Below are 27932 nucleotides of genomic sequence, written 5' to 3'. Positions count from 1 at the left end.
CTCTTCCACAGCATGTCTTTATCCTGTCTTCCTTCTCTCACCCCAACCAATCACAGCTGATGGCCCCGCCCCTCCCTGAGCCTGGTTCTGCCGGAGGTTTCTTCCTGTTAAAAGGGAGTTTTTCCTTCCCAGGTGATCATCTGGCTGCTGGGTTTCTCTGTATGTATTATTGTAGGGTCTATCTTCCAATATAAAGCACTTTGAGGTGACTGTTGTAATTTGGCGCCGTGTAAATAAAACTAAATTGAATTACCAGGACAAACAGAGGGAACGACTCTGGGCTAAAAGGCACTCAGTAAGAAGAGTCTGATGAGGCCGAGCACACAGAAGGGAGCCTTCCTCTCAGGCCGCCGTGCCGAGTCCTGCAGCCGGCTCGGCTGACCTGCTTCCATCACTCATGGGATCTCATGGCAGAGGGATCTGTACTTCTACTTAATTACAGATACTTGTGTTAAAAATACTCCAGTATAACCTGAAGTACTCATTCAACTTCTTTACTCAAGTAGAGGTGAAAAAGTACCGAGTGTGAAATGTACTCAGAGTAAGGAAGTAAGAAGCAGCACCACGTTGCTAGCACCTATTTTAATGCACAGCTAAATATAATATGAGTGCATGAGAATACAAATGATCCTTAATCTAAATTCTGATTGTCATGAATGTACTCGAGTACATTAGAAGAGAATAGAAACATCTGTGTTGCATGATGGAGGGTGACCTGGCCTCCACAGCTAAACAGAAACATGAGGCGAGTCGAGGGTTACAGTGAGAGGCAGCAGGAACATGAAGACCTGCTGAGTGAAAGCAGAAGTCCTCGGAGGCTGTACAGCCACCCAGGGTTTAAACTGCTCCACCTCTGTCAGGTGGAGGGAAGTGAAGCACAGCCCGTGCTTCCCCTGAGCACTCAGAGCTTGTTTAATCTCAGAAACACTGAGCTGAGTTTCACTTCTTGCTTTTTGAGAAATATCTGAGTGAAACTGTCAGAGCTGCTCAGTGCAGCAGCTGCAGCTGCCCAGCTCCACCTCAGAGCCTCCATCACCACACACAGGTAAGGAGACAGCGCCGTGATGTTTGGTAAAGTGCTGCAGGAGGGAGAGCGATCGCCTCCGGTCTGGTCTGATCCTGAAGTCTTGTGTTTTCTTCAGCAGCTTTGCAAACTTAAGCTGTGCTGCAAACCTCCCAAACAGCCTCACTAATCACACTGCTGTGAACTTTAACCTTTCACCTGCTAACTCACAGTCTGAGAAGGAGCTTGTGGTTTTGATGCTTTGACTTCGAGGTGAGTTTCCTGCTTGTGAATAATCTCTCGCTGCAGAAACGGTTCCCAGACTGATGGAGCAACAGTCTCGCCTCCTTAAGCTGCCAAATCCTCTGCTTTTGCCGCTCACACGGATGATGATCAGCACCACCTGATTCCAGTGGAAGCAGCGGTGTAGGGCATAGTTGGTCTCAGGAGAGTAATTGGAAAATACATTTCTACTTCAGCTCTGTTTTGTGTTGCAGTCTGGAGGAGATGCACCGCTCACTGCTGCCCCTGCTGGTCAGCCTGAGTCCTGCTATTCTGTTCCTGTTGCCTGGCATCATTGTGACACAGGAAGGACTCTGGGAGGACTACAAATATGGCCACGGTGACCTGGACAACCACAATTTCTGCACCTGGAAGTGCCTCATGTTCACGCTGCAATGGCCGGGCACGTTTTGTCAGGTGAGCATTGGGCTGTGCATCAGGAAATGGTGGTGTTCCCCTTCACAGTAAAAGCTGCGACTTCTGAAACATCTGCAGCGGTCAAATTTAAGAAGAGCTAAAGACATAAATACACACACTGAAAATATCCTTTAAACAATGACGTGTTTGTGTCCTTTAAGAAGGGAAACCAGGAAGAGGCAAAGTAAAAGAAATGAGGCTGAAAAGGAAACGAGCCATAAGAGAGTAGGAATGGAGAGGGTAGGGAAAAAGAAGGCAGGAAGGTGGCGAGTTCTTCTTCTGTGGTGTCTAACATGCTGTCTGTCCCTCAGTCTCTGAACAACGTGAGTCTCTGCAGGATTCCTCCAACCGTCAACAACTGGACCATCCACGGCCTTTGGTAACCCCACCCTGCTGCAGCAGCTGAGATTACTCCCAGTGTTCAGACTGATCAGTGTTATTGATCCTGGGTTGTCCTGTTGATTTCATTGGCTGTTTGCGTTTGTGCCTGCAGGCCCCTCCACGCTAAGAACCGCTGCGACTGCTGGCCGATGTTCCCCTCTGACGTCCAGGTGAGTCCTGGTTATGCAGCACTGTGCAAAGGTCTTCAGGAAGCCCTCATTTCTTTCCAAACAAACGTGGAAATAACTTAAATGGGAAAACATGCACAGAGGCCGACAGTGATCACTGACTGTTTTTAGGGCCTGGTTCAGATTAAACGGAACAAGATACAAAGCATTAAAACATGTGAAAAACCCAGAGGCAGGATTCACCACTTAGAGACCGGATAGACTCTGCCTCTATAAATGCAAATGCATCAGGAGGCTCCTGTTGCAGTGATCATCAAACACTGACGTTCTTGTTTTTCAGGAGCTGAAGGCGGAGCTGACTGAACTCTGGCCGTCATTTGTGAGATTCAAGTCCAACTTCCACTTCTGGTACTCACCTTCATCGACACACAATGTCCAGCAGGGGGCGACGCCTCTAACATCTCATTATATGACAGTCTATCAGAAATACGAGCCTACTTTTAACTCAATCTATGACCTCTGCAAACACATCCATTGTCAGTTTGAGCTTTTAGTTGTTAGTCTCAAGACTTCAGGAAGGAAAGGAAACAATCATTCATGTGAGGAAATAAGATGAGAAATGAAAGCAGGCAGTTCAAGGAAAAGAGGAGGTCACAAACAAAAAGACCTGAACTCTTTCATGGCATGCATTTTTAATTTCTCTTTGTGAAATGTTTTCAATATTGTGATCGATCCAATCATGGGCAGGACCTGCAACGGCCGCTGTGGAGTCCAGTATGCTGATGACCAATCTGCAACCGACTTGCTGTTAGCAGATGACAGCGCCATCTTTGCGGAAAATGATGCAGAGGCTACACATATTCTACACGACATCACCCAATTTGCTCAACCACATGGTCTCAACACCAAAGTCCTTACTACTGCCGGGTCGCCAGCCACCGTGCATCTCAAAGGTGTGCAAATCGAACAAGTGCGGGAATTCAAATACCTCGGCTCTCTGGTCCAAGAAAAGAAAGTGGCATCAAGAGCGGAAATAGATTCAAGAATTGGTTAAATGGCGGCGGCTTTCGCCTCCCTCCGATGGTGCGTCTGGAAGAAGACAAACGTCACCCTCACCACCAAAATCCGCCTGTACCGTACACTGGTGTTGCCCATTCTTCTCTATGGGTCGGAGACCTGGGTCATCCTCAAACACGACCTCTTCCAGATGCGCTGTTTGAGTCAGATTCTCCGAGCGTCCGTGATCGTCTCAGCAACAGCGTGATACGTAGTCAACGTCACCAGCAGCCGTCAGTGGAAGAGCTGATTAGGAAGCGACATCTGCAATGGTTTGGCCACATGTGCCGCATGAGCAACCGTCGCCTGTCATATCGCCTTTTGATGCAGCAGACTCTCCGCCGTCTGGAGAGTCAAGCGTGATGCGCCCAAGAAGACGTCATCAAGCAAATTGAAGATGACCTTAAACAACGACGTCTAACCCTCGAGCAAGCAAAGGTGAAAGCAAGAGACCACAAGGCCTGGAAGGCACCCACAGCGACGTAGTGGCTTTGTGGACAACCTCCCCGCCGAGCACCAGCGAGGGACAAAAGAAGAAGAAAGAATGTAAAAACAAACGTGACTTTGTTTCTGGGAAAATGAGATCCACTTCGCTTTAAATTTCGATAGAACAGCGGCAGTATAACGTCCCCGTAAGTGGACATCAGGCCCATGCAAAATTTAGTATTTTGGTCTAGACAACCCAAAATGTGATGTCCACATATGTGGACGCCAGGTCCTAGGAGGTTAAGGAAGGAAAGAAGGGGGGTGGCAAGGAAAGGTTTGTTAAAGGCAGGAAAAATGTTCCTAGAGAGAGAGTGAGAGTGAAGGAAGTAAAGAGTAAGTGTGAGGAAGGAAATTAGGGGAGAACCAAAGAAATAAAGGAAGGAATTAGGGTTATAGAAAAGGAAGAAAAATTATGGTGTACAAAGGTTAGAGGAGGAAATGAGGAAATAAGGAGACAAGAGAGAGGAAAAGAAAGGAAGGATAAAGAAGGAAAGGAAGCAAATGACATCTTGAGGAAATGAAGGTACAGGGAGGTGAGTAAAAGGGTTTAGGAAATGAGGGGAAGCAGAACGTGACCCTGTAAACTCACTCGGGTTGTGATTCTCTTCCTAAAGCGTGTTTCTGTGCGTCAGGAGGGACGAGTGGAGGAAACACGGAGCGAGCGCGGCGTGCGTGGAAGGAATGAACTCTCCGCTCAGATACTTCCAGGTCTGCGTCAAACTGCGAGCACGGTTCGACATCCACAGGTGAGTTCAGCTCTTCTTCAAACTGAGACCCCGAGGTCGATCCTCACGTTCCCATCTGTGCGCCGTGGAAACGCCAGTTACGCCACACAGCTGCTCAGGTGAGCTCTGAAACGAACAGTGATGTTTTATTTGTGTCTGCAGCCTGCTGGAGGACGCCGGCATCACTCCGTCCTGTGAGCGACCCTACAAGGTAACAGTCGACAAATCCAACTCTGACCTGGGGAAGGGTTTTTCAAGCCTCTCATGAGCCAAACTCAACTTCCGACTTTTTCTAAAAGGTTAAAAAACCGGAACCTTTTATTAACTCTGCTGATCATTTGTCAGAAACACCTTAAAGCTGTTCTCGGGTCTTACAGCTCCTGTTCCACGGTTAGAGGTTCAGATTAAACCAAAGTTTCTGATAATGAGCTCATCAGTTAAAGCTCAGGCTGCAGACTGTGTCACCCACCTGCTGTCCAAATATGCTGCTTACGAGGAGCAGCCAATCAGAATAACAGCTGACTTTAAGGGGGAGGAGCCGACATATCTCGTTTCATATGAAGTGAAGCCCAGTATGAGCTAAAGTAGGATTATTCTGAACACAGAATCATGCAAAGCCATCAATAAAACCACAGAACTGGAAATTAGCAGGTCGGCTTTGAAATATTATCCATGTGTTATTTAAACTAGAAGTCTAAAATTATCACGTGGAGGCTCATCATGGTGATCGTTTTAAGCCAGCTCACCTCCTGCAACCACTTTTCCGAGAATACGTGCTTCTTTTGCAGTTCGGGCTCCTCCTGACATTTCTTTGGAGGTGGAGGAACACCAGAGTAATTGCTAAAAGGAGCTTCTTCACCATTTGTTCTAAACAAATGTCTGTCCTCCTCCAGAAAATCTTATGTACGCAAACGCACATTGCAACTTCATCGTGTTGGGTCTTTTATTTTGACAGCGAATGCGCACCTGCGAACCACTTATGTGCACCCCTGATTATATCAATGAAATGTCCCCACAAGGATATAAATACGTGTGTGTGTGTGTGTGTGTGTGTGTGTGTGTGTGTGTGTGTGTGTGTGTGTGTGTGTGTGTGTGTGTGTGTGTGTGTGTGTGTGTGTGTGTTTGTTTAGGTGGAGGAGGTGCAAAGCGTCCTGGCTCCACACGTGGGGGACAAACTGGAGATCCAGTGCATCACGGATGAGCAGGTCCGATGGCGCCGGTTTCTTCCTTCAGAGTAAATGTGCTGCACTGTCTCCGCTTCAGCTTCTCATGTTAGCACGTTTCTTCTTCTTTGCTGTTGACTGAAACATTCAAACACTCCTGGTCCGATATTTTCCAGTTTCTGCAGCACAAACTAACAGTCCAGGTCTCGCGGTTGATCTGATATCCTCGTGTTGGTGTTGTTCCCAGATCATCATACTAAATGTTGTTCCAGGATCAACATTGCAAGTGACCAATCAGAATGTTGTGACGTCATACTTTTGCGACTTCGGGAAAAACCGGCGTAAAACAAAAAACTGTACTTAAGCTGCATGAAACCGCCTCTGTCCGCCGATCAACGGACCCTGACCCTAACCCTAACCGTAACCCTTTAATAAACAGTAAGCAGAATTGATATTGTCCTTGCAACATTGGAATTTCATAAATGCACGAATGGCTTGGCGCGCAGAAGAATAACGTCACAACAATGTGATTGGTCACTTGCAATGTTGAACCTGGAACAACATTTTCATGATGGTCTGGGAACAACACCAACACGAGGATATCAGCTCATCCCAGGTCTCGCATCCTAACTAGTGATGGTAAATTTGATTCTTTTTACTGAATCGAGTTTTAATGAGTCACTCACCAAAGTGAATCGGGTTTTTTGAGTCATTTGATTCACTGAGTCAGTCGACCAGAGAGTGCAAAAAATGTACATTTTCACTCAAACTTAATTTGTTTCTCTTTTCATGTAAATCCTACTGCTAAGATGAATGATTCTATTTTATAGAGCAAAAAAGAGCAAAAACATTTCTAAAATTAAGCAATTTTCTATCAAAATTGCTTAATAAACATTTATTTATTTTTATTTTATTTTAATATATTTTTATTTTATTAGTATTTTCCTTAAATGTGTTAAATATATATTTTCTCATCTAAATGTCCACTGAGCTGTGAGCCAGGGGGCGGGGGTGAGTGAGTGATTCGTTCGCTCCATGATTCAGCACAGGAGGGAGGGGGTGAGTAGCTCAAATGTGCTGTTAGCATGTTAGCAGAGCGATGCTACTGTGAACCGAGGAGCTATTTTCTTGATGTGAGCTTCTACTCAGGATTTTGTCTTCCAGTTCAGAGCAAAAATTTTTTTGTTACGATACTGGATGTTGTGTTTTTCTCCAAAATTTTAATTATAAGCAAGATACATTGCTGCTAACAGCAACAGGGATGAGTCAGTGAGTCAGTTGGGCTTGTGAATCATGATTCATGAGTCAGTAAAGTGATTCTCGAGTATTGAACGATTCGTTCATGATTCGCACATCACTAATCCTAGCACCCTGACAGCACTAACACTGATCAGAGCTTTGATCAATTCAGTCTGTGTGGAATTAAAATCACCAATGACTCCGACAGACCGCAGATTTAAAGCAGAGCTTGAACAACAGATTTGTGGTAATTTACGAGCAAAGACTGGATTAAAAATTAATGAACAGCAGTAAAACCAAAGCAGTACCACAAACACTTGTGAGCTATGATCATAAAGACCTCGAGGAAACAAAGCAAACACAGTGATTCTGTTTATCAGCCTTTATTGCTGCTGCGGCTGCAAACTCCTGACATGGATCACAGCAGACGTGTCTGTGACAGTCATCCAGGTCATCGTCGTCTAAGGAACTTGGAAAGAAACACGTCTGGACTTCTTCAAGGTTCTTCAGTTCTAAAACCAAACGGTGCAGAGTCCCAGGAAAGCCCTAGTGGTGGCTGACCCTCTATTGATCATCTGCCTCATACATGAGCTCCAAACACGGCCCAGAGGTCCAGTTCAGGGACTCCAGTTAGCTGCAGCTAGCAGCTACAGCTGCCTTAATAATGCAAACTTTAAGCCTTAATACAATTTAAACAGGTGAATTATAGAAAGCTCCTCCCCCTGTGCAGGTGGATTTATTTTGACCTGATTAGAGAAAACGTTTGATGCAGACAGGCCGGTTGGGCAGCTGTGCTTTTATGCTAAGCTATGCTGAGCACATTGTGGCTCCATCTCTGGCTCCTGAGAGGTTCCCATCATTTCTCCTGAACATGTCGTTCTGCTGCTGAACTTCACTTCACTTTAGCTAGCACTGTTTTCTTCTGTGGTCACATGATGACATCAAAAAGCTCCAAACACAAAGAGGCTCTGTGGTCGATCTGAGCGTGGGAGAAGAATTCACTCTGTAAGCTCTCCCGGTTCAGATCTTTCCTTCCAACAAATATCATTTGCAGCCTGCCCTCCACCAAGGAGAGCTTGTGTTTTATACACAGTGTGCAGCCAGGATCACAGCTGAGATGGTGCCAGTTATTTTGAAAGCCTTTCATATTTCATACAGTCACCTCATAAACACGTTAGACCCAATCACATGTTCAAGCAGGAGTGTTTACAGATGCAGAACAGACAAATAATTTATTGCGTTCTTGACTGCACGACTGTCTTTGCTGGAATTTCGAGTTTAGAGTCGCTGCTGTGTTTGATGTAAGATTTCACCGCATCTGGTTTTCTCTATGTGAGACTGCAGGAGTTTCTGAAGAACTGTCACTTTGGGGAAATCAGAGCCACTTAGACCAAAATCTGAAAGATGAGGGCATAAAGCATGTGATGTCACCCATTTGATTTGCATTTTAAAGCCTCAGTGTTAATGCTTTCACAGTCACTGAAACACTAACAGTCTTTCAGATAATCGTGGAAAATGGTCATTTTACAGATTTTGGTCGGTAAACCAGCCAGAAGCTGATGTAACTTTTATTACATTTACAGTCCAATCAGCAAACGTCCAGCGCTAACGCTGGGCCGAGTGTCTGCTGTGCATAAAACAGTTTACTGCGGACTCTGATTAAAACAAAACCTTCATCCAACTTTGGGGCCTGTTTCAGTCCGTTCTTATTAACGAGCTGGGCGAGAAACCCCTTTACCCTGATGACACACGTTGTTTACACTCATGTCCACTCTTTGGCTCACTGTTAGCTCCTGCACTGCACCTTTGCTAATTGCAAACTGCTTTCATGCTTCTCAAATGCTCGCTTCAGCATTTTTCCATCTGCTGCTCGTCCTGTGCTGCAGTCAGGAGCTGAAATGTGGAGATTACTGTTGTTGTTTCAGGACAAACTGCCACGTTTGACAAAATGCCTTGTTGAAACACACCGATCATCAGTCTCCATTACAGCATATACTATTATATATTGTACATATATTTATTAGTTTCAGATGTAGCCATTCTTGTATTTTGCTTGTTTACATTATTGTATTTTGCACAACTCTGTTGCTTGTGAAGCTCGCACACAAGAATTTCACTCATGTGCTGTACCAATGTACCTGCACATGTGATGTGACAATAAAAGTGATTTGATTTGCACGAGGCTGTAACCATCAATAACCACCGATAACCACCAATAACCTGGCATCTGTCCGTACAAACGTGTCCAACTCTTCCACTTCTTCTTTCATCTCTGTGTTTGAGCTGAAAGAAATCATTGTACCTGAAACTGATTTTGCAGTATGACAAATGTAATCTGCACATTTCCACATTAATCTCCAAATTTTTAATTTGTTCTCAAAATGATGAATATGTTCTTAACGTGGCCCATCGTAGTTTCTTTTAGAAAACTCAGGACCAGCTGCGTCGACGTCGGTCACATGTTTTTTTCAAGCGCGATGCTTCTGTGTGTGAACTTCATGACTTCACGTCCCAAAATGTGTAATTTCATGTTGTCTTTTTGCAATGCGAGCCGCTGCCTCGATCCACAGAGACGAGTGTAACTTTGAGTGCTGAGGTGAGGAGCAGCTGTCAGTAGCTCAGTGTGCCGTCTCTCCTCCAGGACAGAGAGCTGTGGTTTCAGCTGAAGATCCGCCTGAATCGGAACCTCACCGTAGGCTGCGATCTTTGCACCGATGCTGAAGACGCCGACTCACGGCCGGTACCCTCCCCAGGGCACCCCTGTCCTGACCGGGTGCCCTTCTACTATTTCCCCATAAACCACGAGCGGCCACAGCGGCCCTGCGGCTAACGCCACCGCCATCACAGGTGGAGCCTGAGTAGCAGCAGGTTTACCCCAGATACTGCAAGAAGTGTCTGAAGAGCTTAAATGTGAAAAATAAAAACCATCAATAAAGTGATTTTTACAGATTCTCTTGTCATTTCTTTAGTGCTGGTCACTTCCTGTCAATCATGTCATCCAGAAAACAGCAGAAACATGTCTGCTGGGATTCTCCTCTATTTGTGCTTAAAAAGATCAAAAGGTTTTCACGCTCGGGGAGGTGGAACACGTAGAAAGTGACCACTCGTCTTAAAACCTGGATATCGCTGTCACACAGGTACCTGCTAATAAGCTCCGCCTTCATGGACGGTCTGTTACTACAGTAACCTCAGCAACCACGTTATTGGTCACATGATGTCATCAGAAAAAATAAAAAAAATAAAAAAGCTCCAACAGCACAAACAGACCAGCTCAGGTGAAGCCTAGCAACACGTAGCAGCTACAGCCACCTGTCAGTCAAAGAGGCCACGCCCCTAATAAGGCAAACTTTAAGCCTTAATATGATTTAAACAGCAGAGTTATAAAAGTGTTCTTGTTAAAGAGGAAATCATCCAGAGACCAAACAGTGTGTCTGTGGGGACTCACTGCTGCCTCTGCTGGATGTTGCAGGAACTGCAGCGTTTGGTAGCTGCACAATGGCCCAAGGTCAGAGCCGCTAAAATAACTGTCCTGTCAGAATCTGATCAGCTGACTGCATTGATTATCCAGTGCTATGACAACCCAGCCAGTGACAGCGGCTAGTGGCTTTGACACAACATACAGAAATGTCACTGAATCAGTTTATTGACATGTTACACATTATTTTCATCCTGCTGCATCAAGAAAACCAAAGTCACAGACAGAACATGAAGGAAAAGCACTAAAAGCAGATTCAGACCACTAATAAGAAAAGAAGAAAATAAAAATGCCAAAAACGGAGAGACCCGCTGAACTGCACACACAGAGCCACATGTGGTTTTTGGATCTTTAGGTAATAAAAACCAGACGTTTGTGTGGGAGCTCTGCGAGGCTCAGTGCTCGAGGCGGCCCAGGAACCGCAGGTTGAGAATCTTGAGCTGGTCGTCCAGCTCCATGCGCACGATGCCGTCGTCTCCGTCGATGCTCAGAAGGATCCCCGTGGCCTCGCGGTCCTCTCCGAGAATCACCTTCACCTGAAACGGGGCACAGCGAACGCAGCGTTGAGCCTCACACGCGCTCTAAACGAACGATCTGCAGACAGCTGGACGCCAGAAACCGCGACTGTGGTTCTTACCTTGTTGTTTTTGGTGGGCGTGACCGGCTCCAGGTGATCGCTGCTGACGCTCACCACCTTCTCAGACTCCTGCATGAACACCGAGCACATCCCTCCCTACGCACGCACGCACGCGCACGCACACACACACACACACACACACACACACACACACACACACACACACACACACACACACACACACCAATGAAAAATATTCAAAGGAGCTGCTTTAAAATCAATTTCAGACCTAAACAAAGACACTGAATCCGTTTCATCTCCACCGCCACTCACGAAGCTGCGCTCGGCTGTAATGGTTACTGCACGCCGGCCAATCAGAAGCCTCAGACGGCCTGACATCACAAAGGAGCTAAAGGTGCACATGTCTGTGCTCCTGTCCACACGTAAGCAGAGTTTGAGGCCAAAGCTGTCTGTGCGCTAAACGGTGAAATCCGTCAAACGCTTGAATGTTTCTGACTTTCGACAGTAACGGAGGCGTGTTCCTAAACACCGTGGGCGGGAGGCCAGAGGAACATCGCTGTCAGAGTTACTCAGAAATGATTCAGCTCCGCCTGTTGTGACAAACACGACTTCCTGAGTCAGGACTCGATATGGAACAGATTAACGCCTCCTGTGAAGAAACGCTTTCTTTTGTGTTTATAAAGGAGCATTTATGTTGATCCAGCGAGCCGCCATCCAACAGCAGCAGGAAGCAGGAAGCAGAACCAGATGGCTCTGAAGCTCTCGGCGAATTTGGAGACATTTCACAACTGTGATGCGGTTCTAAGCAGCAACATCTGCACGTCCCTAATAACACCTCAGATCGTTGTGTGCGAGAGCTGCGTCTCCGACTCCCAGAATAACATTTTTCACACATTTCACAACATTTTATGCTCGAGCGCAGCCAGATCTCCCAAAAAACATTTCTCAGTAATATCAGAGACTCGCAGGGAGCGAGGACGCCATCAGCGCTGCTGCGCGCCAAGTGTTCAGACTCACCGTGACGCTGCGGATGACCCCGGTCTGCCCCATCAGGTCCATGAACGAGTCCTTCACTCGGACCAGGATGTCTGTGGTCACCCAGTCGCTGCCGCCCTGCTCGATGTTGGAGCCTGGGGTGTGAGGGTTGTAGCCTCCAGGAGAGGGCGCTCCGGGCGTCATGGGACTGTAGCCCACGGGACTCGGACTGGGACTCGCCTGTGCAGATGACATGACGCAGACTGAGAACAAATTTCAGAAAAATCTAGACCTCCACAAACAGAAAGATCCTAAAGCAGGAGTGGGCAACTCCAGGCCTCGAGGGCCGGTGTCCTGCAGGTTTTAGGTCTCACCCTGAGTCAACACACCTGAATCACACGATTAGTTCATTACCAGGCCTCTGGAGAACGTTTAAAATCAGCTGTGTTGGATCGAGGACACATCTAAAACCTGTAGGACACCAGCCCTGAGGCCTGGAGTTGCCCGCCCTTCATCCAAACTCTGATTAACAAAAGAAATCTTAAAAAACATACAAAAAAAACCCAGAACACAAATATTCAGGGAAAGCCCGAGCAGCTCAGCGTCGTTGTCTACCTGGTAAGCCATGGGGGACGGCGTGGGGTGGTAGCTGGCTGGTGAGTGCGTATTCTGGTAGCCGACAGGTGAGGGCGCCACCTGGTGGTAGCTCTGAGGGCTGGGGCTGGGCTGGTAGGAGCCCTGAGGGGACGGGGCCGCATATGGAGAATACTGCTCTGTGTTATACCTGCACACAGAAACACAAATATACAAATCGAGAATCGAGGACCCAGATCAGCTATGTCGCTACGTCAGCTATGGAGGGGAGGGCGAGGGTGTGTTTCTGTGCCTTATACTCACATCGCGGGCGTGCCAGGTGTCTGAGGGTTGTACTGAGGGTTGACTTGTGGCGAGGGGACCTCGGGGTAACCCGGGGTCTGAGGGTTGGGGGTCGTCCCGTAGGCCTGAGGGGACGGAGAGGGTTCGTCATCGTAGCCGAAGTCGTAGTCTTCCTCATTTCTGAGAAGAAATAAATCACGTGTTAGACAGAAAGAAGAAAAAAAGAAGGGAACGCTGTGTTTACCGGTCACTGCGTCACCTGGACGGTGTGTTGGGGTTGCTGGGATCCCACGCTCCGCTCTGACCTGGAGTCCTGCTCCCATCATGCAGTGGGGTCTGAGATCCATAGTGGGGCGTACGGCTTCCTGTTAGGAGGCAAAAGATGCTGTGAGTTAGAGGCGAGAGCACTGTGCTGCTCACAGGTGAGGACAGTCACCTCTATGCTGATGACACAGTCATGACGCACGCCCACTCTACGGTCCAGTGTCAGCACCAGCTCCCCTTGTTTTAACGGGCACGTCGCATTTGGACGTAAGACGTACAAGTCGAAGCAACTTTATACGAGCACCAACAGTCAGCTGCGTTTAGCTTCAGACCCTCAGGTGACGAGTTAAAGGACCACCACCACCAGTTCAAACTAGAGGAGGTTACTGGTTAAACTTCAACTAAAGGCGGACCTCAGTTTAATCAGAGCCAGGCTCAGAGAAAAGTGAGGCGCTACTTTACAAACAATGAACTCATCCATTAATCATCAATATATTCACTGATGAACCAACAGCTCCGCCCACTGCTGTTCTTGCTCCCACCTGGTAACACAAACTGAATACTGATAACTAGGGATGGGTCCCGGTTCTGACATAAACAGTAGTAACCAGATCGAAAAGCAGCGCACATTTCGTTGCTTTTTTTCCTGAGCTGTGATACACTTCTAGCCAATCATTTTACGTTTCCGAGGATAGTAGGCGGGGCCAGGTACGTACGTTCTTTTAGAGCAGAGCTACAGATTAAAAATGTCCAAGGCGAAGCGGTCAAAGTCTGGCTGTACTTCACAGCAAAAGATGCAAACTCAGCAGCAACAAGTGCTTTAAGCTGATACTGTGATACTGTCAAAGGAGGTAACACCTCGAATCCGATGAAACACCTGGCGACGCATAGCGTTTTTTTAAAAGCCCAGAAATGCGGCGTATTTGATAGCTTGCTGCGAGACCTCACACCGAGCACATCTACTGCGGGTGTGGTGCCTGTTATTGGACCCGGAGTTAGCAACATCCCCCAAGAACCCGAAGAGGAGAGTCCTGGCCCCTAACCCTGCCAGTGTAGCAGAAATGATGAGGATGATGATGCAGCAGCAGCCGTTCTTCTCTGCGTGAGTAGCTTCATGTTCGTGTGTAATTTACGTTGAGTAGGCTAACCACGTTATTACATTAGTGCATGTAAGGTGAACTAGCAAACATCATCATAGCTACATGCGGCTGTCTTCTTGTTTGATGGCAGATACTCCCTTCACCCTGGCCAAAAAGGCTAAAATGACCAAAGAAAAAGTGGAAAACAGTTAAACATGAGAGGTTTTTGGACAAAGTTTGTTTTTTCCATTGTTTATGCACTGCTTCCAGCCAAGAGTGATACCATATATGCCCCATAGCTGCAGAAAAGGCTAACATTGTTATCTTTTTACAAAAAAACAGCTGAACATGAGAGGTTTTTGGACCAATTTTGTGTTCTCCATTCTTTAAGCACCGTTTAAGCACCGGCACCGTTTCAAAAGTACCAGTTTGGCACCGGTATCAGATAAAACCTAAACGATACCCATCCCTAACGATAACACTGTAACACATCTGTTACAAAGAGAAGCAGAAATTCAATCGGAGGAACACAAACCCAAAAAACAAACACGTGCTTTTAGCCGATAGAGGACGACCAAACCGTGGCCTACCGTCGTGCAGCGGAGTCTGAGATCCATACATCGGTGTCCTGGAGCCGACGCCATACATGGGAGTCTGGGAGCCGTAAATGGGAGTACGTACATGGGTGGAGGTGAACCCACTGGGCCTCTTAGCTCCACCGCTGCAGAGAAGAAGGATCGGGGAGGGAATCATGAGCGTAAACAAACACAGCTGCTGTCAGCACGGAGAAAATGATTTCCTGTGTGTGTTAAGGACTCAGTGAAGATACGTACACGGTGGTTAATCGCTGTCGGTCCACAGAGATGGTCTGACAGGTGGAGTGCAGCTCCACCCTGGCTGTGGACTCGGTTGCATCCTTCACGACACCAATGTATCCTGGGGAAGGGAGGCAAAGCCATCAGCACCGACCCCCCCACCGGTCCCATCCTTCACACCGGTCCCCTCGGTCTTACCTTTGTAAGGACCCTGGGAGATACGGACCGTCTGACCAATCAGCTCGTTGTCTCTGCGTCCTCGGCCCCGCCCCATTCCTCCTCCGCCGCCTCCTCTCTGCTGAGCACCTGAAAGGCCACACCAGCACCTCCATCAGTCAGCGAATCATTTTGTTTCTTTCGCACCAGAGAAAGAAAAGCGCGCCGACTCGTCAGCATCAGTAACCTGATCACAGACACGATCGATCGAAATCAGGGAATCTGGATGTCAGTGCGGCTGCGGTCGCAAACAAAGCCAGATATACGCTTTGTTCTCTCGAGTGAAAAACCTTCGGCTGACTTATTTTCATCCCCTCATCGTGTTTTCCAAAGAGCGGCACCCCCGTCGTTAAGCTGCTGTGTGTTTCCAGCACTCACCTCCTCCGCCGTGGTGCACGGGGCTGCTGATGCGAGGGCTCATCGGTGCGAATCCTCCCACTGTGAAGTTGGTCACGTCTCTGGGCTAAAACACACAAACAGTCAAATTGTTCAAGCTCGACATGCTACAAGAAATCTGACGAATCCTTTTCTCTGCTGCGCATGAAACGCTGGGCGAGTCGGTCCAGTGAAAGTGCGGCTCGCTCTGCAGAGGTCCAGGATGGCTCTGCTTTACACATTTGGAAGAGAACTGGCACCTCGAAGCCGTGTCGGCAGGCGCGCTCGGGGGATTGAATCGGTTTCATGAGGTGGGGAGACGGGTGCAGCGTCTCCGAGTGGCGTGAGGAAGCAAACCCGTCCACTACGACCCGACCCTCATCGTCAGAAAGAGGCCTGCTGCCACTGCTCTCATGCTGACAGACTCATTAAAGACAGGCTGAGCTTCCCAGCACATGGCAGTAATTCTTCCACATATTCACACGGAAAGCTTTTCCTGGGTTTGATATTGTTGATGAAGCCCCTCCACGTTTCACCCCCACAGCCCAAACACTGTTATACAACCCTGGACGCGCCTCAGAGCTGCTTCACACTCAAAACACATTTTTATTCAAGTTGCCAAGGACGACGCTGAGAAATGCTCTCAGTCCGGTTGCCCTGCAGCCACCGAGAGATCTCACACGGTTATGTGAGATATTAGAGGGCCTGGAAAAGCAGACGGTTTAATTTTCAGGCACAACAAAGAAGAAGCGAGCATGAGGTGCTGACCTTGGACCCGCCCGCCAGCACCAGGTGTCTGGTCTTGCAGACGAACATTCCTCCGTTCTCAACCAGCTTCTTACAGTGGAGGAAAGCGAAGCCTCGGAACAGGTGACGGATCTCGCCTTCCCGGCCCTGCAGGAGGAAACACGCGAGCGTTAAAGGCTTCTGCCCGCAGAGGAGTTCAGCTCTGACCCTCGAGCGGACAGCGACGCCGACAGCAGCCTCGCGTGAGTTCAAGTCTGCCATTAAACGTCACGTCGACAGAAATATTTAGCTGTGGGTGAAGTCGCGCTTACAGAATGCGGCCCGTCGATGACTTTGACGATGTCCTTCACGTGGATGCTGTTCTGCTCCGAGTCCAGCGCCACGGCGAAGCGGTTGTCCTTCCTGCGGTTCACCGCCTGGTGGCGCACGGTCATCACCTTCCCGTGCATGTTCAGCACCTGAAAGACAAAGAAGGCGTTTGTTAATCGTCGATCAACCGCCGCGCTTTCTGCGCTTCCCGGAGCGGACTATTACCTGGAATGTCTCCCTCTCCAGCCGAACAATAACGCCGACCGTCTGCGGGTCCAGCTGCACCAGCTCGCCCCATTCGTGCTGCCCGCCTACATCGACGCCGGACGCGGTCTCAGAGCAGAGCTGCAGGTCTCTGGGCAGCACTTTCAGCTGCAGACAGGAAGAGCGGATTTGTGATCACAGTCATGTTAGCATTTTATTAAAACGGTTTCATTCCCCACAGCGATAAGCCAGTGCTGGGCTGTCACCACACCACACTGTTATGACTACAGAGTCATTAAACGCCGTGTCATGACATCCAGCTTCAACTCGGCTCAACGCGCTTTTCCTTAGAAATCAGAGGACCGTGGGATCCAGGAGCTGGAGCCGGACTCCCAGCTGAAGGCTCTGCCTCCCATTCTCAGGAAGAACAAAGACGGGGTTGGATGGTTTAGTCTCTCCTTCGATTCAATGAGGAGAGCAAAGAGATTTGGTACCAACTCAGCAGCACATAAAGCATTCAGGGACCAGCGTTAGGCTGAACCCCGAAAACGAGAATCTGAGGTTCGTCCTCCAGCGGGTGAGCAGCCTCTCAGACTCCTGTGCCGGCGAGCAGTTTAAGGACTTCATGAGACACGACACACATGAAGAGTTCAAAGACAAAACTGTCAAAGCATCAGAACAAAATGAATCTCAGGAGGCGAGAGAGAAAACAAACAGAGTTATGATATCAAGTATTCACTGAGATCTCTCCAAATCCTCCCCACAGGGACTTTCCATGTGTTCAAGCTGTCAGTCGCAGGCTTGTTGCTTCCATAAAGAGACGCCTCTTCCAGTAAATCAGTGGGAGCTGCCAAACTGTTCTGTAGCAGCACGGAGCTGTCCCACTCTGCGCCTCAACTTTTCAAATCAAGCCCGAACCCTCATTTAACAACATCTGATTTTCCACTAGAGGACTCGAATGACCCGAGGCTTGGCAGAGGGGGACGGTGGAGGGTGAGGAACGGTGGGTGGAGACACTGCAAACCTCTTACCTCGTGCATGGTGAGGTCGGAGAACAGGATGACAAAGTTCTCCTCCACTCTGACGATGAGGCCGGTGTCGCCCTCGTATCGCCCGGCGATCACCTTCACGTGGTCGCCCATCCGGAAATATTTTCTCACCTCGTGAGCCGGGAACTCCAGAGGGTCCTGCACGGAGCACACACAGGACAGAGGGCAGGGCAACGGGAATATGTACAGTTACACCAGATAATGCTGCGTTACAGTAAGTCCCGCCCCCTCTACTCCTGTGCAATGAGGAGGCGTGGCTCTGAACGAATAACCAATCAAAAGGTTAAAGTTATGACTCCTGTGTCCTGTGTGCAGGATTACTGCAACTGTGCGCGTGTGTGCGCGTGTGCGTACCTTCAGGTCCTCGTGCTTGGGCATGATGGTGATCTTGTTGCCGTCCACGCTGAGGATCTTTCCCTGCAGGTTGATCAGCTCGCCCTCACACACCTCCACGTTGTCGCCGGCCTGCAGGTTGTGCTCACGCTCCTTACCTGAGCGCACACACAGATTCAAACTGAAGCTTCGTTGTAAACACGAGTTCATGTTCTCCACGTAGCGGGTTATAAACCAACTGTTTAAGTTGAAAGAACAGGTGTCACCAACAGTAACAGTTCTGTTTAAATCCATGAAAACTGAACAACTGCAAGTAAAACTGGGACCCAGACATGAATTAATGACAGAGCTGATTAAAAACATCACGATTCGTTGTGCTGTAAAAACTGAGCTGCTGCTGGCTCAGCGGGCAGGAGAACGTCGTTTAGCAGCAGCGATTGTTTCTGTAACTTTATCCGTCTCGCTGTGCTTACGACAGGATCGGCCGACTGCGGTGAATTCGCCACAGCGGCTCCTTTTCAGCTGTGCTGCCGCGCTCAGGATCATCGTCCCGCTTTGGGACGTCCCACGCTGTAACCGTGGGCCCGACGGCCTCGCAGACAGCAGGTTTCACATGACTGCAGATTTACAGAAAGACTCGTACCCGACTCTGTGACCACCTCCAGGTCGATTCCTTCCGGCTGGTCTTCAAACTTCTCCAGCTCTGACAGCGTGGGCTTCACTCCGTCTGTGATCTACAACAAACACGCCAAAATGACGTCACGATCGTTTTAACTTTGGATCAAAATCGGGGCATAAACTGTGGTAAAGAGCGAACATTAGCTTCTCCTCAGTTTAATTTCATTTATTATCTTGGCCAAAAATAAACCTCTCTAAGAAACGGCAGCTGTTTGTGTGAGGTTCAAAGAGCTCAGCTGTGCAGTGGTTAGGGGCTTGGCGGTCTTAAACAAACATGCTGCTGCCTCACACTGAGCTTCACAGAGGGAAAAATCACACATAACAGTGCTTCATGTAGACTTTGTGAGGACGAGGAGTGAGATCTGCAGTGAGCATGTTTCAAGCTGTTTGCATATAAAGTTTGGACTGTGCATCACTGCAGCAGGCGGACTGGCCCGTTTCCTCTGCAACTCTCACTCTCTCATTTAAACGAGCTCCAGGTTCACAGTAACAGTGAGTCTGTGAAGAGTCTTCCTCACCACAGCGGACATGGCGAAGCTCTTGAAGAGGAATCCTTTGCGGCTGTAACGGTTTCCCTCAAAGATCATGAAGTCTCCGTCATGGCTGACCTCTCCTCCCAGAGACCTGAGGAGTGAAAACCACAGTGTCATCACGCTGCTGCCTCAGCGAGGAACCCCAGCATGCTCGAGGCCGGACAGGCCGTTACCTGATCTTCTCAGCATCAAACAGCCTCTGTGGAGGCCTCTTGAACTTCTTCCTCTTGGCAAACCAGTCTTTCTGTAACACACACACACACACACACACAGTTACGCATCAGAGCAGCGACTCGAGTGGAGAAAAGACCTTCGAGTTTGACCTACCAGGCTCATCTTGGCCTTTATGCGGTCCAGGTCTATCCGAGGGATCATCTTCAGGGAGATGGTGTTCTGGCTCGGCTCCACGTAGTCCACCTGGAGAACAGAGACGTGACGTTTACGCTCACGGAGCAGCTTACGTTCCTCCGCTCTCGAGCTTAAACTTTAGCTTTTGTTTCTCAGGAAGTGGGGAAGAGGTGCTGGTTAGCCACGTGACCGTAAGCAGCTGTTTACCAGCTTCAGCCACACATGGCTCCGAGTTCACACAGCGATCATTTTACGGCTGAACGAAGTGGAATTTTATCAGAGGACGTGTTTGTGAGAGGAATCGGGAGGTGAAGGGAAGCAGACTGGAAAACGGCTGGAGGGTAAAGCCTTGTTTGCTTGGCACAGCAGAGCAGCTGTAACTGTGGTGATGGGGAACAGTAAACAGCTCCGCCCTTTCTCAATTCTCAAGTAAGGACTCGTGATTAGTACACATCCGGGAATTTTTCGCGTTCTCGGCTTGATGCGTACTTTGAATTGGAACAGTACTTTGTCTCCGACTGATGACGTATCACGAGTACACGAGAATGCGTATTGAGACAGGCCCCTCCTCCTGCTGGGCTGAAGCTGGCACCCTGGAACATGTGACCTTTAACCCCCAGGAGAGCGCTCGGACTACGTAAACATCGGTAAACATGATTTGAAATCTGACGAGTGAAAACGCCCCCCCCCCCTCTGAGCACCTGAGCGATGTCGTCCTTGTACAGGCCCCGCTTCAGCCTGACCCACGACTTGGGCTTCAGGTTGGTGACCTCCTTGACGACCTTCAGCACGTCCGTCATCTCCTTGATGGGGACCATCTGCTGGTTCCAGAAGCCCATCCTCAGGTTGCCGATGCCCTCGATGGCGGCCTTGACGTGCGTCTGCTTGTACGACTCCACGTAGATGTAGCCCTTCACGTGATCCGGGGCCACCACGGACTTGATCTGCAGAGGCTGCGGGTGGAGGAGAGGAAGATCAGCAGGTCAAAACCCAAACTAGGAAAATCAGCTGCGACCTTTGACCTCAGAAACTTTGTGTCATTGGTTATTTCTCTCTAAGCGAGGATCCATTCAGGTCACCGGTTCTTTTTGTTGTAGATGTAATAAAAACTTGGGCCTGTATCAGGTTAAAACCCTCCGTCCTGCTGTCCTGCATCAGCAGCGCAGAGAAAACTTCCAGCCAATCAGAGGCGAGTTCTTACCGTGTCAGTGAACTGGTAGGCGATGAACTTCCTCATCAGTGCGATGGCGGTCGCCCTCTCCTCTCCGATCTGCAGAGACAGGAAGCATCATAAAGGTGTGCATCCTCCCGGTGTGTGTGTGTGTGTGTGTGTGTGTGTGTGTACCTTGCACTTGACTGTCCACAGGTTGGGGTCCCTGATGGGGACAAACACACATTAAACCACTGTAATAATGTCAGCGAAGTCTGGAAGCTGATTGGTGGATCAGTGTTTACATACTTGACTCCAGGAAGAAGCTGCTGCTGGGTGATGTCATCGGAAAGCTCCTCGGACCCTCCAGAGTAACTGCGCACCACAGAAGAAGAAAAAGCAACAGTTTTGGTGGTCTGTCACAGTCTGTGTGGGAAACAGTTCGTCCAGCTCGCCATCGCGCGACTAAGAATCATGTGACGTCATTAAAGTAACCGACGCTGGCAGCTCAGCGTGTCGTGGTGTCTGAGGCAGAGGAGCCCAACCTGCAGGAGGAAGGACAAAGGTACTCACTGCTCCCCTCCGGACGACTTGGCGTACTTCCTCATGTAGTACTCGCCCAGCGCCTCCTCCCTGGAGTCTCTGCAACACAAAGACAAACTCAATGTTCACGTGTGAGCTGTGAAGTGTGCCGTCAAACTGAAGCTGAGAATCTCAGTGACACGTTATTCTGTTTAAAAACGCAGGCCGGGAAAAATTCCTCTTTTGTGTTTTCAGCTGGTCTGGTTGGACGGCGCTTTTAAATAATAGCTAGCTTTTATTTTACTTGAAAGGATAAAGGTTTCAGCTGAATGGAGCTGTGCAGGGTAAATCATTCCCTGTATGAAGACGGGGCTCAGTACAAAGTAAACCACAGAGTCTGCGTGTTACCTGCAGTGAATGGCGGACGGCCACGCCCCCAATCAGACCGAACAGGGGAGTGACCTCTCCCACAGGCTGAGAGTTTCCCATCAGCAGATCAAACTGTGGCTTTCAGTCCATTCCTAATAAAAACCCTCCGACTTTTATTTTGGCGGTCAAAAACAAAAGCTTTACCTCCAGAGGTTCTGCAGCCGCCGGGATCCAGAGTGATCCTCATCCAGAACCACGTGGTCGATGTTTGACACTGAAGGCGAGAAGAGACGGTTTGTTTCCAGTCCAGTGAACTGAAGCGTATTCGACAGTTATGACATGAAAAACTTACCTTCAGCCTCCTCTGCTCAGGACCGCCCGGAGAGGAAGAGGAGTGAAAAAGGAGACGGAGGGGGAGGAAGGACAGGAGACAAACCCAAAAGGAAGGGAGAAAGTGTGAGGAGCCAAAAGACAGTGAGTCAGGCAACAGCAACACAAAGCATGATGGGAAAAATACACAAACAACAACACTGTGATTATCGGTGACGTGCAGCACGGGGGAGCATGGAGACGTGATGTGGTTCAGGAGGAAGTACAGCAGAAACACAGCGCCGCTGTCAGCCAATCACATCAGGCGCGAAGGTACCCGCTCACCCAGTCTCGTTTAAATAAAGTTAGAAACAAGCAGCGGGGTCGACTCGAGCATCCGCGGTGAAGTGACGTCACCTCGCTCAGATCAGAGAGGCGAGCGCATGGTACGACCCGTTTAAGCTAGCCGTGGCGCTCACTGCCGCTAACCGCAGGGTTGGGCCCAAAACACGGGTTTACGGCCGACTCTGAGACGTCAGCGTCACCGAAGGAGCTCACAGATCAGAGTCGTTGGTTGTGATGATGTCACAGCTGGGTCACGTGTCAGCCAATGCAGTGGCGCTAAGCTAAGGTCAACACGACGGCGTAAACATCCTGCATCTACATATCGGTTACCCGGGCAACCGGCACAACGGCTTTGCTTTAGACGCAGCTTTTTGCTTCGATTCTGTTTCTACTGTACATCCACCTTCAGCAAAGCTACACCACCATTATCATCATCAGCATCATCACAAAAGCTCCACCCACATTGGTTAGTGTGTAAACTGAAATCATGGCAGCTCCGTCAGGTAGCAGGTTCAGGCAAATGGTCACACTTGGTTCTCTGAGAGCCGTCTTAGGTTCAAACATCAATTTAAAGAGTTTCTACTTTCTTTAATCTGCTGTTTGGCGTTTTTTGCTCAACGAGCCAGTCATGGATTTGCCCTCGGTGCTTCCTCGCGTTACGCCACACACTCACGAATGCAGCAATGCTGAGATGAGGTGTGGGGGTGGGGTTAATACACTCAGGGACGTGGATTTAATCAAATGGATGGGGCTGGAATCCTATTTACAGCATGGGCATCGATGGAAAACATCAGAGCGTCGGGAGCAGATTTACCGTTAACTGGAGGCCGCATGCACGACAGAGGAGCCGGCAAGACAGAGAGAGCAGAGTCAGAAAACAGCCTGCACACATGGACATCACACTGTAAGAGCGCCACTTCCTACTGACACATGTGAGGGTCCTGCCCGTGGTTCGGTTCGTGTTGACGCGAGTACTGACAAAGTTCTGGACGGATCTGCGCCCCGAATAAGAAGCGGCTCAATGTTTCCCACCGCATCCTCACAGACACAGTAATCAGGAAACGTTTTGATGTCATCGGCGTTCTTCCAGGTTCTACACATCCAGGGCCCTTCATCAACACTGGATCAATCTGACTTTCCTTCTCCTTCACTCAGCACACGGCTGCTGTGACGACGGACGTCTGACGTGAAACAGCGAGTGTGAGGAAAAAGCTGCTCGTTAGCGACGAGCCATTTCGGCAGCCGATAGCTGGAAAAAAACGATTAACGACCTCGGCGGCCAGCAGCCGACCGGCACGACTGGTCCGCCTCAGCTTTGGTGATTCGAACTCTGGTATAAAAAGTCATGCGGATTGGACCACACGTGGCGGGTCGAGTGCGGCCCGCAGCGCTCTGTAAGCCCTGAAAAATCTGATCAAACATCCAGCTGCTCCTGGGTCTGTTCCTCTGCATCGCACACATTAAACTGAAATGATGACACGTCACATGATCCGAGGCTGACAGCTGATTGGAGAACAAACACAGATTTGGTCTTTGGGCGTACATTTGGTTTGGTTGCTGTTTTTAAACAAGCTTAAAGGACTTTTCCAGTAAAACAGTGATGGTCGAGAAATATGGAGCCAATTTTCAGCGAGCGTCTCTCTGGTGAACAGACCAGGATAAATAATTAAGGAGTTGATTGTGGTGTTTCTGCACATTTCAGCTCATTAACTGCAGATCACACGCTCGCTGTTTTCCTGCTGAGTGTTGCCACATGTTTGGCTTTCTTCATCCAGCTAATGTGCAACTTTGTTTCTCTCCTGCTGGTTACTGCAAACTGCCCAGGAGTCACACTGTGGGCCTGACGTGACTGTTGTCACTAGAAGCCTTAATTTGTGTTGAACTGGGGGGGGGCCTGGGGCTGCAGGCCCGAGCGTTCGCAGCTCCTCGGTTAAAACTTCGGTCGACGGGGAAGAAGGACTCACACTAACTTAACCCAGAGCTTCACGGGAGAGCGGACAATCACCGCAAACAACCGCTGCCAGCAGCTTGCAATGATCCGAGTCGGCGACACGAATGTTGGCAGTGGGCACTGCTTCTATTCTGCTTCTACTCCTGGATCGGGTGAGGGCCGCTCAGCACCTCCGTCTTGGTGCAGCTAAACTGTCGTCCTGCACCGACCACGCTGTGGAGCAATTTCTGAATCTGCTCCACGTCTCGGAGGCTCGGGCTGGAGTTAATTTGATGTTCTGTGTAGACGGCAACAGATTTGTGATTTTCAGCTATTTGCTCGTGGAGGTTCACGTAACTGCCAACCTGTTCCGCTCAGTCACAAACACACCGCAGCTCACTGCCATTTTAGCGCCGCCCTGATGCACTGAAGTCGCTTTGAAGACGGGCTACGACTAACGCGGGCCTCGTCCCGCTCCTCAAAGCAGCGACATCACAATAGTTTTGGTTGTGAACACCGATCGGACTCTTTGAACGTCAGTGTGCGAAACACGGACTTTAATAAGAACCGGCAGAAAAACAAAAGCGATGCGTCCGGAGGCGGGATGGCGACGGCTCCCCGGCTCAATCACAAACGTGAAATGAGCTGAGGTTACACCTCAGCAGGTGTGCTGTCAGCAGACTGGGATCGTGTAGCACGTTCAGTAATCTGTTCACTAGTTTAATGGATGAAACCAGTTTGTGCAACGTGATTAAACAGACACGATCCGTCAGTCGGAGCCTCGGGATCGAGTCTGGAGTTTAGAATCAATCTCATGCTGCAGGATTCCTAACAGCTCTCATCTTCACTTTCTTACCTTTCTCCAAAATATCCATATCCTCGGCTCCGTCCTCCCACTGATCCTCGTCCTCGTACTCATCGTCCACATCTGGACAGACAAACACAGGGTCAGACGTGCATCATCATCACGAGGAGTCTGAGAGATCGTCGTCTGTTCACACCAGCTTCATCCAGGATGAACCCTCCGTGTCTCGGCTTCTTCCTCGGACGGTCGTCGTCGTCATCCTCCTCCTCTTCCTCGTCGTACTCCTCCTCATCCTCCAGGTCCTCCCCCTCCTCATCCGCTACCTTGTCACTGCCCACTGGGCTGCCCGTCTCCTCCTGGTGACACAACAACAAAAGCAGATGAAAATTAATCTCCTGCATCCCCTCTGGTCCCGCTGCGAGAGTCCGCTGCTTCTCCGCTTCTTCTGTTTTTCCAGGGATGGTTTATAAACACAGCCTCAGAGATCTGAGCCTCATCTGAGAACAGACCCTGCAAATTATTTTTTCACTCAGAAATTTGGTGCCATAAAGGCTGTTGGCCTATCGTCAGTCAAACGCATCTCTGATGAATAAATAAGTCAAATTTCCCGTCAGAGGGAGAAACTGCAATGACATTTGTATAGTAACATTTGCACATCCTTTACTTATCTGGGTAAAAAGTCTCATGAACGCTCAAGAGTTATATTCTAGAGTTTTGTCGAAGACGGCAGCTTTTACAGGAACATCACACACAAACGGGACATTTAATTTTACATTAAAATAAAAAGTCTTCGGTCATCAGTCTGACAGCATTTGCTTTTAAAGCAGTTGTACCGAAGTGTTCGAGCCCAAAGGCACAAACAGCAGGTAAGTATTTTAAAAAGCAGAATCAAAACACGGCGGTGGTGATGTCACTCAACTCCCTTTCCTGATGCTCTATAAAAACATTGCTTGTGGTAAGTCCAGTGTCTCCTTTATTTATCAGAAATGTTCTCTTTTAGTTCGAGTGGGTGTAAAGTACCTGTGGTCTGGTGCCACGCAGGGATTTTTCAAACCGTCACAGGTGTTACTTTCATTTTGAGTAAGAGCAGAGCCGTTACTGTGGGTGACACCACAGATGCCCGAGGGCAGAAAAACTTTATCAACAGTTATTTTACAATAAATATGAACATTTAATCCAAAGAATTCTACGTTTTTGGTCATTATTAACCCTCCTTTGGTCCGGTAGGAGGATCGTGACTCTTTGTGTCACTGGTGTTTTTGTGTGTTTCATATTTAACACCCTATTGTAGCAAAAACAGCTTCAAAAACATCACACGATCACACTTAACACACCAGCGTGAAAACAATAAAAGATCAGCTCCTGATTTGCTGCATTACATGTATTATTTTGCTGTGACTCAGGAAATAATAGTTCATAAAAGCCTTTAAAAATGCCACAGGAGTAACACCGGTGCCAAAAACACCAAAGCTCTTTAAGTCAATGTACAAAAAAGACTTTTTAAAAACATTAACCTCTGATTTATGTGAAGCCAACAAGTGACCACGTTATTAATACTCCATCTGTAGAATGAGCCCCAACATCTGAAGAGGACTGCGTGGATTATAACGTGGGCACAGAGGAGGTACAATAACTCACAGTCATAAAGTTACTTATAAAACTGGTTATTTACTCTATTTTATAGATAGTCCCGCCATAAATCCAGTCGACTGCAGCAAATTTACCGGATCAAATAAGACCAGTAGACAGAAGACACACATACACACACGACCGGGTTTGTTCCCATAAAGTTTCTTAGCTTTTTATTATAAATTGTGCCGTTTTTATGCAGGTCTGACTGCGTTCTTCCTCGGTATCCTGCCGCACATGTCGCAGCTGCGCTCTCCTCTCTGTTTACCTCCTGTTAGCACACGTAGCTTGCCGGCTAGCTCACCTCATTCTCCTCCACTTCCTCGGCCTCTCCATCGCTGCTGCGCTCGCTCTGGTTGTCGGAGAAGTCGCTGTCCTCGCTGTCGGACATCTCGTCTCTGCGGACAGAAGCACTTTCAGCAACGGAAAAATTCACAAAGCAGCTCGGTGAAGCTTGAATCGAAGTCCGGCTGCGCGGCCACAACAACCAGAAGGGCCCAGCAGGAGAGGCTAATGCATAGCACAGAGGCAGGGTCCAATAACCCCGTCAGCAGCTGCAGTCAGAGCTTAAATAACGAGCTCTGCGGGTCTTCCTTACCTGCTTCAACCAGAGGGAGCCGGTTTAATCCAGATCTTTGATGAATAAATATGAATATAAGCTTATTTCTGCCTCTCTGGTGATTCTTTGCGTATTCTCGGGGAACAGCGAGATTTCGGAAAGCTGCTCAAAAACTCTCGCGGGGTTTTGCACAATGGGTAGGTAAACGATGACGAGGTGCCACTCCGCCATGTTTTGAGAACACGTTTGTTTCTTCAATTTATCAAACGTCTAAAGTAAAAAACACACAGATAAATCATAAATATCAAAAAGTATACGTATATGTACATAAAAGTAAATTAACCAACACATATATCTTTAAGTTTTTCAGTTTAGAGACTAAGCTGTTTTATTAGAGAAAAGGCATAAAAAATATTTATTAAAAATAATTAAATAAATAAAAACTACAAAAAAGCAACACAAATTGTTAGAAATCATTTTGACAAATGAAGAGGACATGAATTTAAACTTGCTACAAAGAAAAACGGAAGAGGAAAAATACAACTACATACTATATATGA

The 27932-nt window shown here is 48.5% G+C and overlaps 2 protein-coding genes across 2 annotated transcripts; one reads left to right on the top strand and one right to left on the bottom strand.

The window, feature by feature from the left end:
* The first annotated feature begins 1004 nt into the window (after positions 1-1004).
* rnaset2l (ribonuclease T2, like) lies at positions 1005-9710 on the top strand. Its single transcript, XM_085371158.1, has 9 exons — positions 1005-1045; positions 1501-1702; positions 2014-2081; positions 2196-2253; positions 2552-2619; positions 4386-4499; positions 4641-4689; positions 5609-5683; positions 9522-9710. The coding sequence occupies exons 2-9, from the start codon at positions 1511-1513 to the stop codon at positions 9708-9710; spliced, it is 813 nt and encodes a 270-aa protein (XP_085227284.1). The 5' UTR covers positions 1005-1045; positions 1501-1510.
* An 820-nt stretch (positions 9711-10530) lies between these two features.
* On the bottom strand, positions 10531-27517 carry supt5h (SPT5 homolog, DSIF elongation factor subunit). Its single transcript, XM_085371363.1, has 30 exons — positions 27412-27517; positions 27118-27211; positions 25381-25540; positions 25228-25307; positions 22148-22157; positions 22000-22069; positions 21478-21546; positions 21214-21279; positions 21100-21130; positions 20956-21024; positions 20456-20707; positions 19734-19823; positions 19580-19650; positions 19392-19497; positions 18839-18929; positions 18217-18353; positions 17845-18000; positions 16835-16981; positions 16612-16758; positions 16322-16447; positions 15557-15641; positions 15161-15268; positions 14981-15083; positions 14738-14868; positions 13064-13169; positions 12826-12984; positions 12544-12712; positions 11971-12168; positions 10993-11088; positions 10531-10891 (listed from the first exon to the last, which is right to left on the bottom strand). Exons 2-30 carry the CDS (start codon positions 27202-27204, stop codon positions 10751-10753), a joined length of 3261 nt encoding a protein of 1086 aa, XP_085227489.1. The 5' UTR covers positions 27205-27211; positions 27412-27517; the 3' UTR covers positions 10531-10750.
* Positions 27518-27932: the final 415 nt, after the last annotated feature.

The sequence above is a fragment of the Diplotaxodon limnothrissa genome, linkage group LG14 (assembly GCF_057381915.1).
Source record: "Diplotaxodon limnothrissa isolate DT_005_m linkage group LG14, D_limnothrissa_male_GT1.1, whole genome shotgun sequence".
In the NCBI taxonomy this organism is placed as follows: Eukaryota; Metazoa; Chordata; class Actinopteri; order Cichliformes; family Cichlidae; genus Diplotaxodon; species Diplotaxodon limnothrissa.
Note: the sequence above shows the minus strand (reverse complement) of the source record. Positions and strands in the feature narration are given on the sequence as shown.

Excerpts from the sequence above, each read along its gene's own strand:
- rnaset2l (XM_085371158.1), top strand. The coding sequence starts at position 1,511 with ATGCACCGCTCACTGCTGCCCCTGCTGGTCAGCCTGAGTCCTGCTATT. Across the intron at positions 1,703-2,013 it reads GGCCGGGCACGTTTTGTCAG|TCTCTGAACAACGTGAGTCT; the intron begins GTGAGCATTGGG and ends TCTGTCCCTCAG. Across the intron at positions 2,082-2,195 it reads TGGACCATCCACGGCCTTTG|GCCCCTCCACGCTAAGAACC; the intron begins GTAACCCCACCC and ends TTGTGCCTGCAG.
- supt5h (XM_085371363.1), bottom strand. The coding sequence starts at position 27,204 with ATGTCCGACAGCGAGGACAGCGACTTCTCCGACAACCAGAGCGAGCGC. Across the intron at positions 21,280-21,477 it reads AAGTCGTCCGGAGGGGAGCA|TTACTCTGGAGGGTCCGAGG; the intron begins GTGAGTACCTTT and ends TGTGGTGCGCAG. Across the intron at positions 15,642-16,321 it reads TGCTGGCGGGCGGGTCCAAG|CCCAGAGACGTGACCAACTT; the intron begins GTCAGCACCTCA and ends TGTGTGTTTTAG.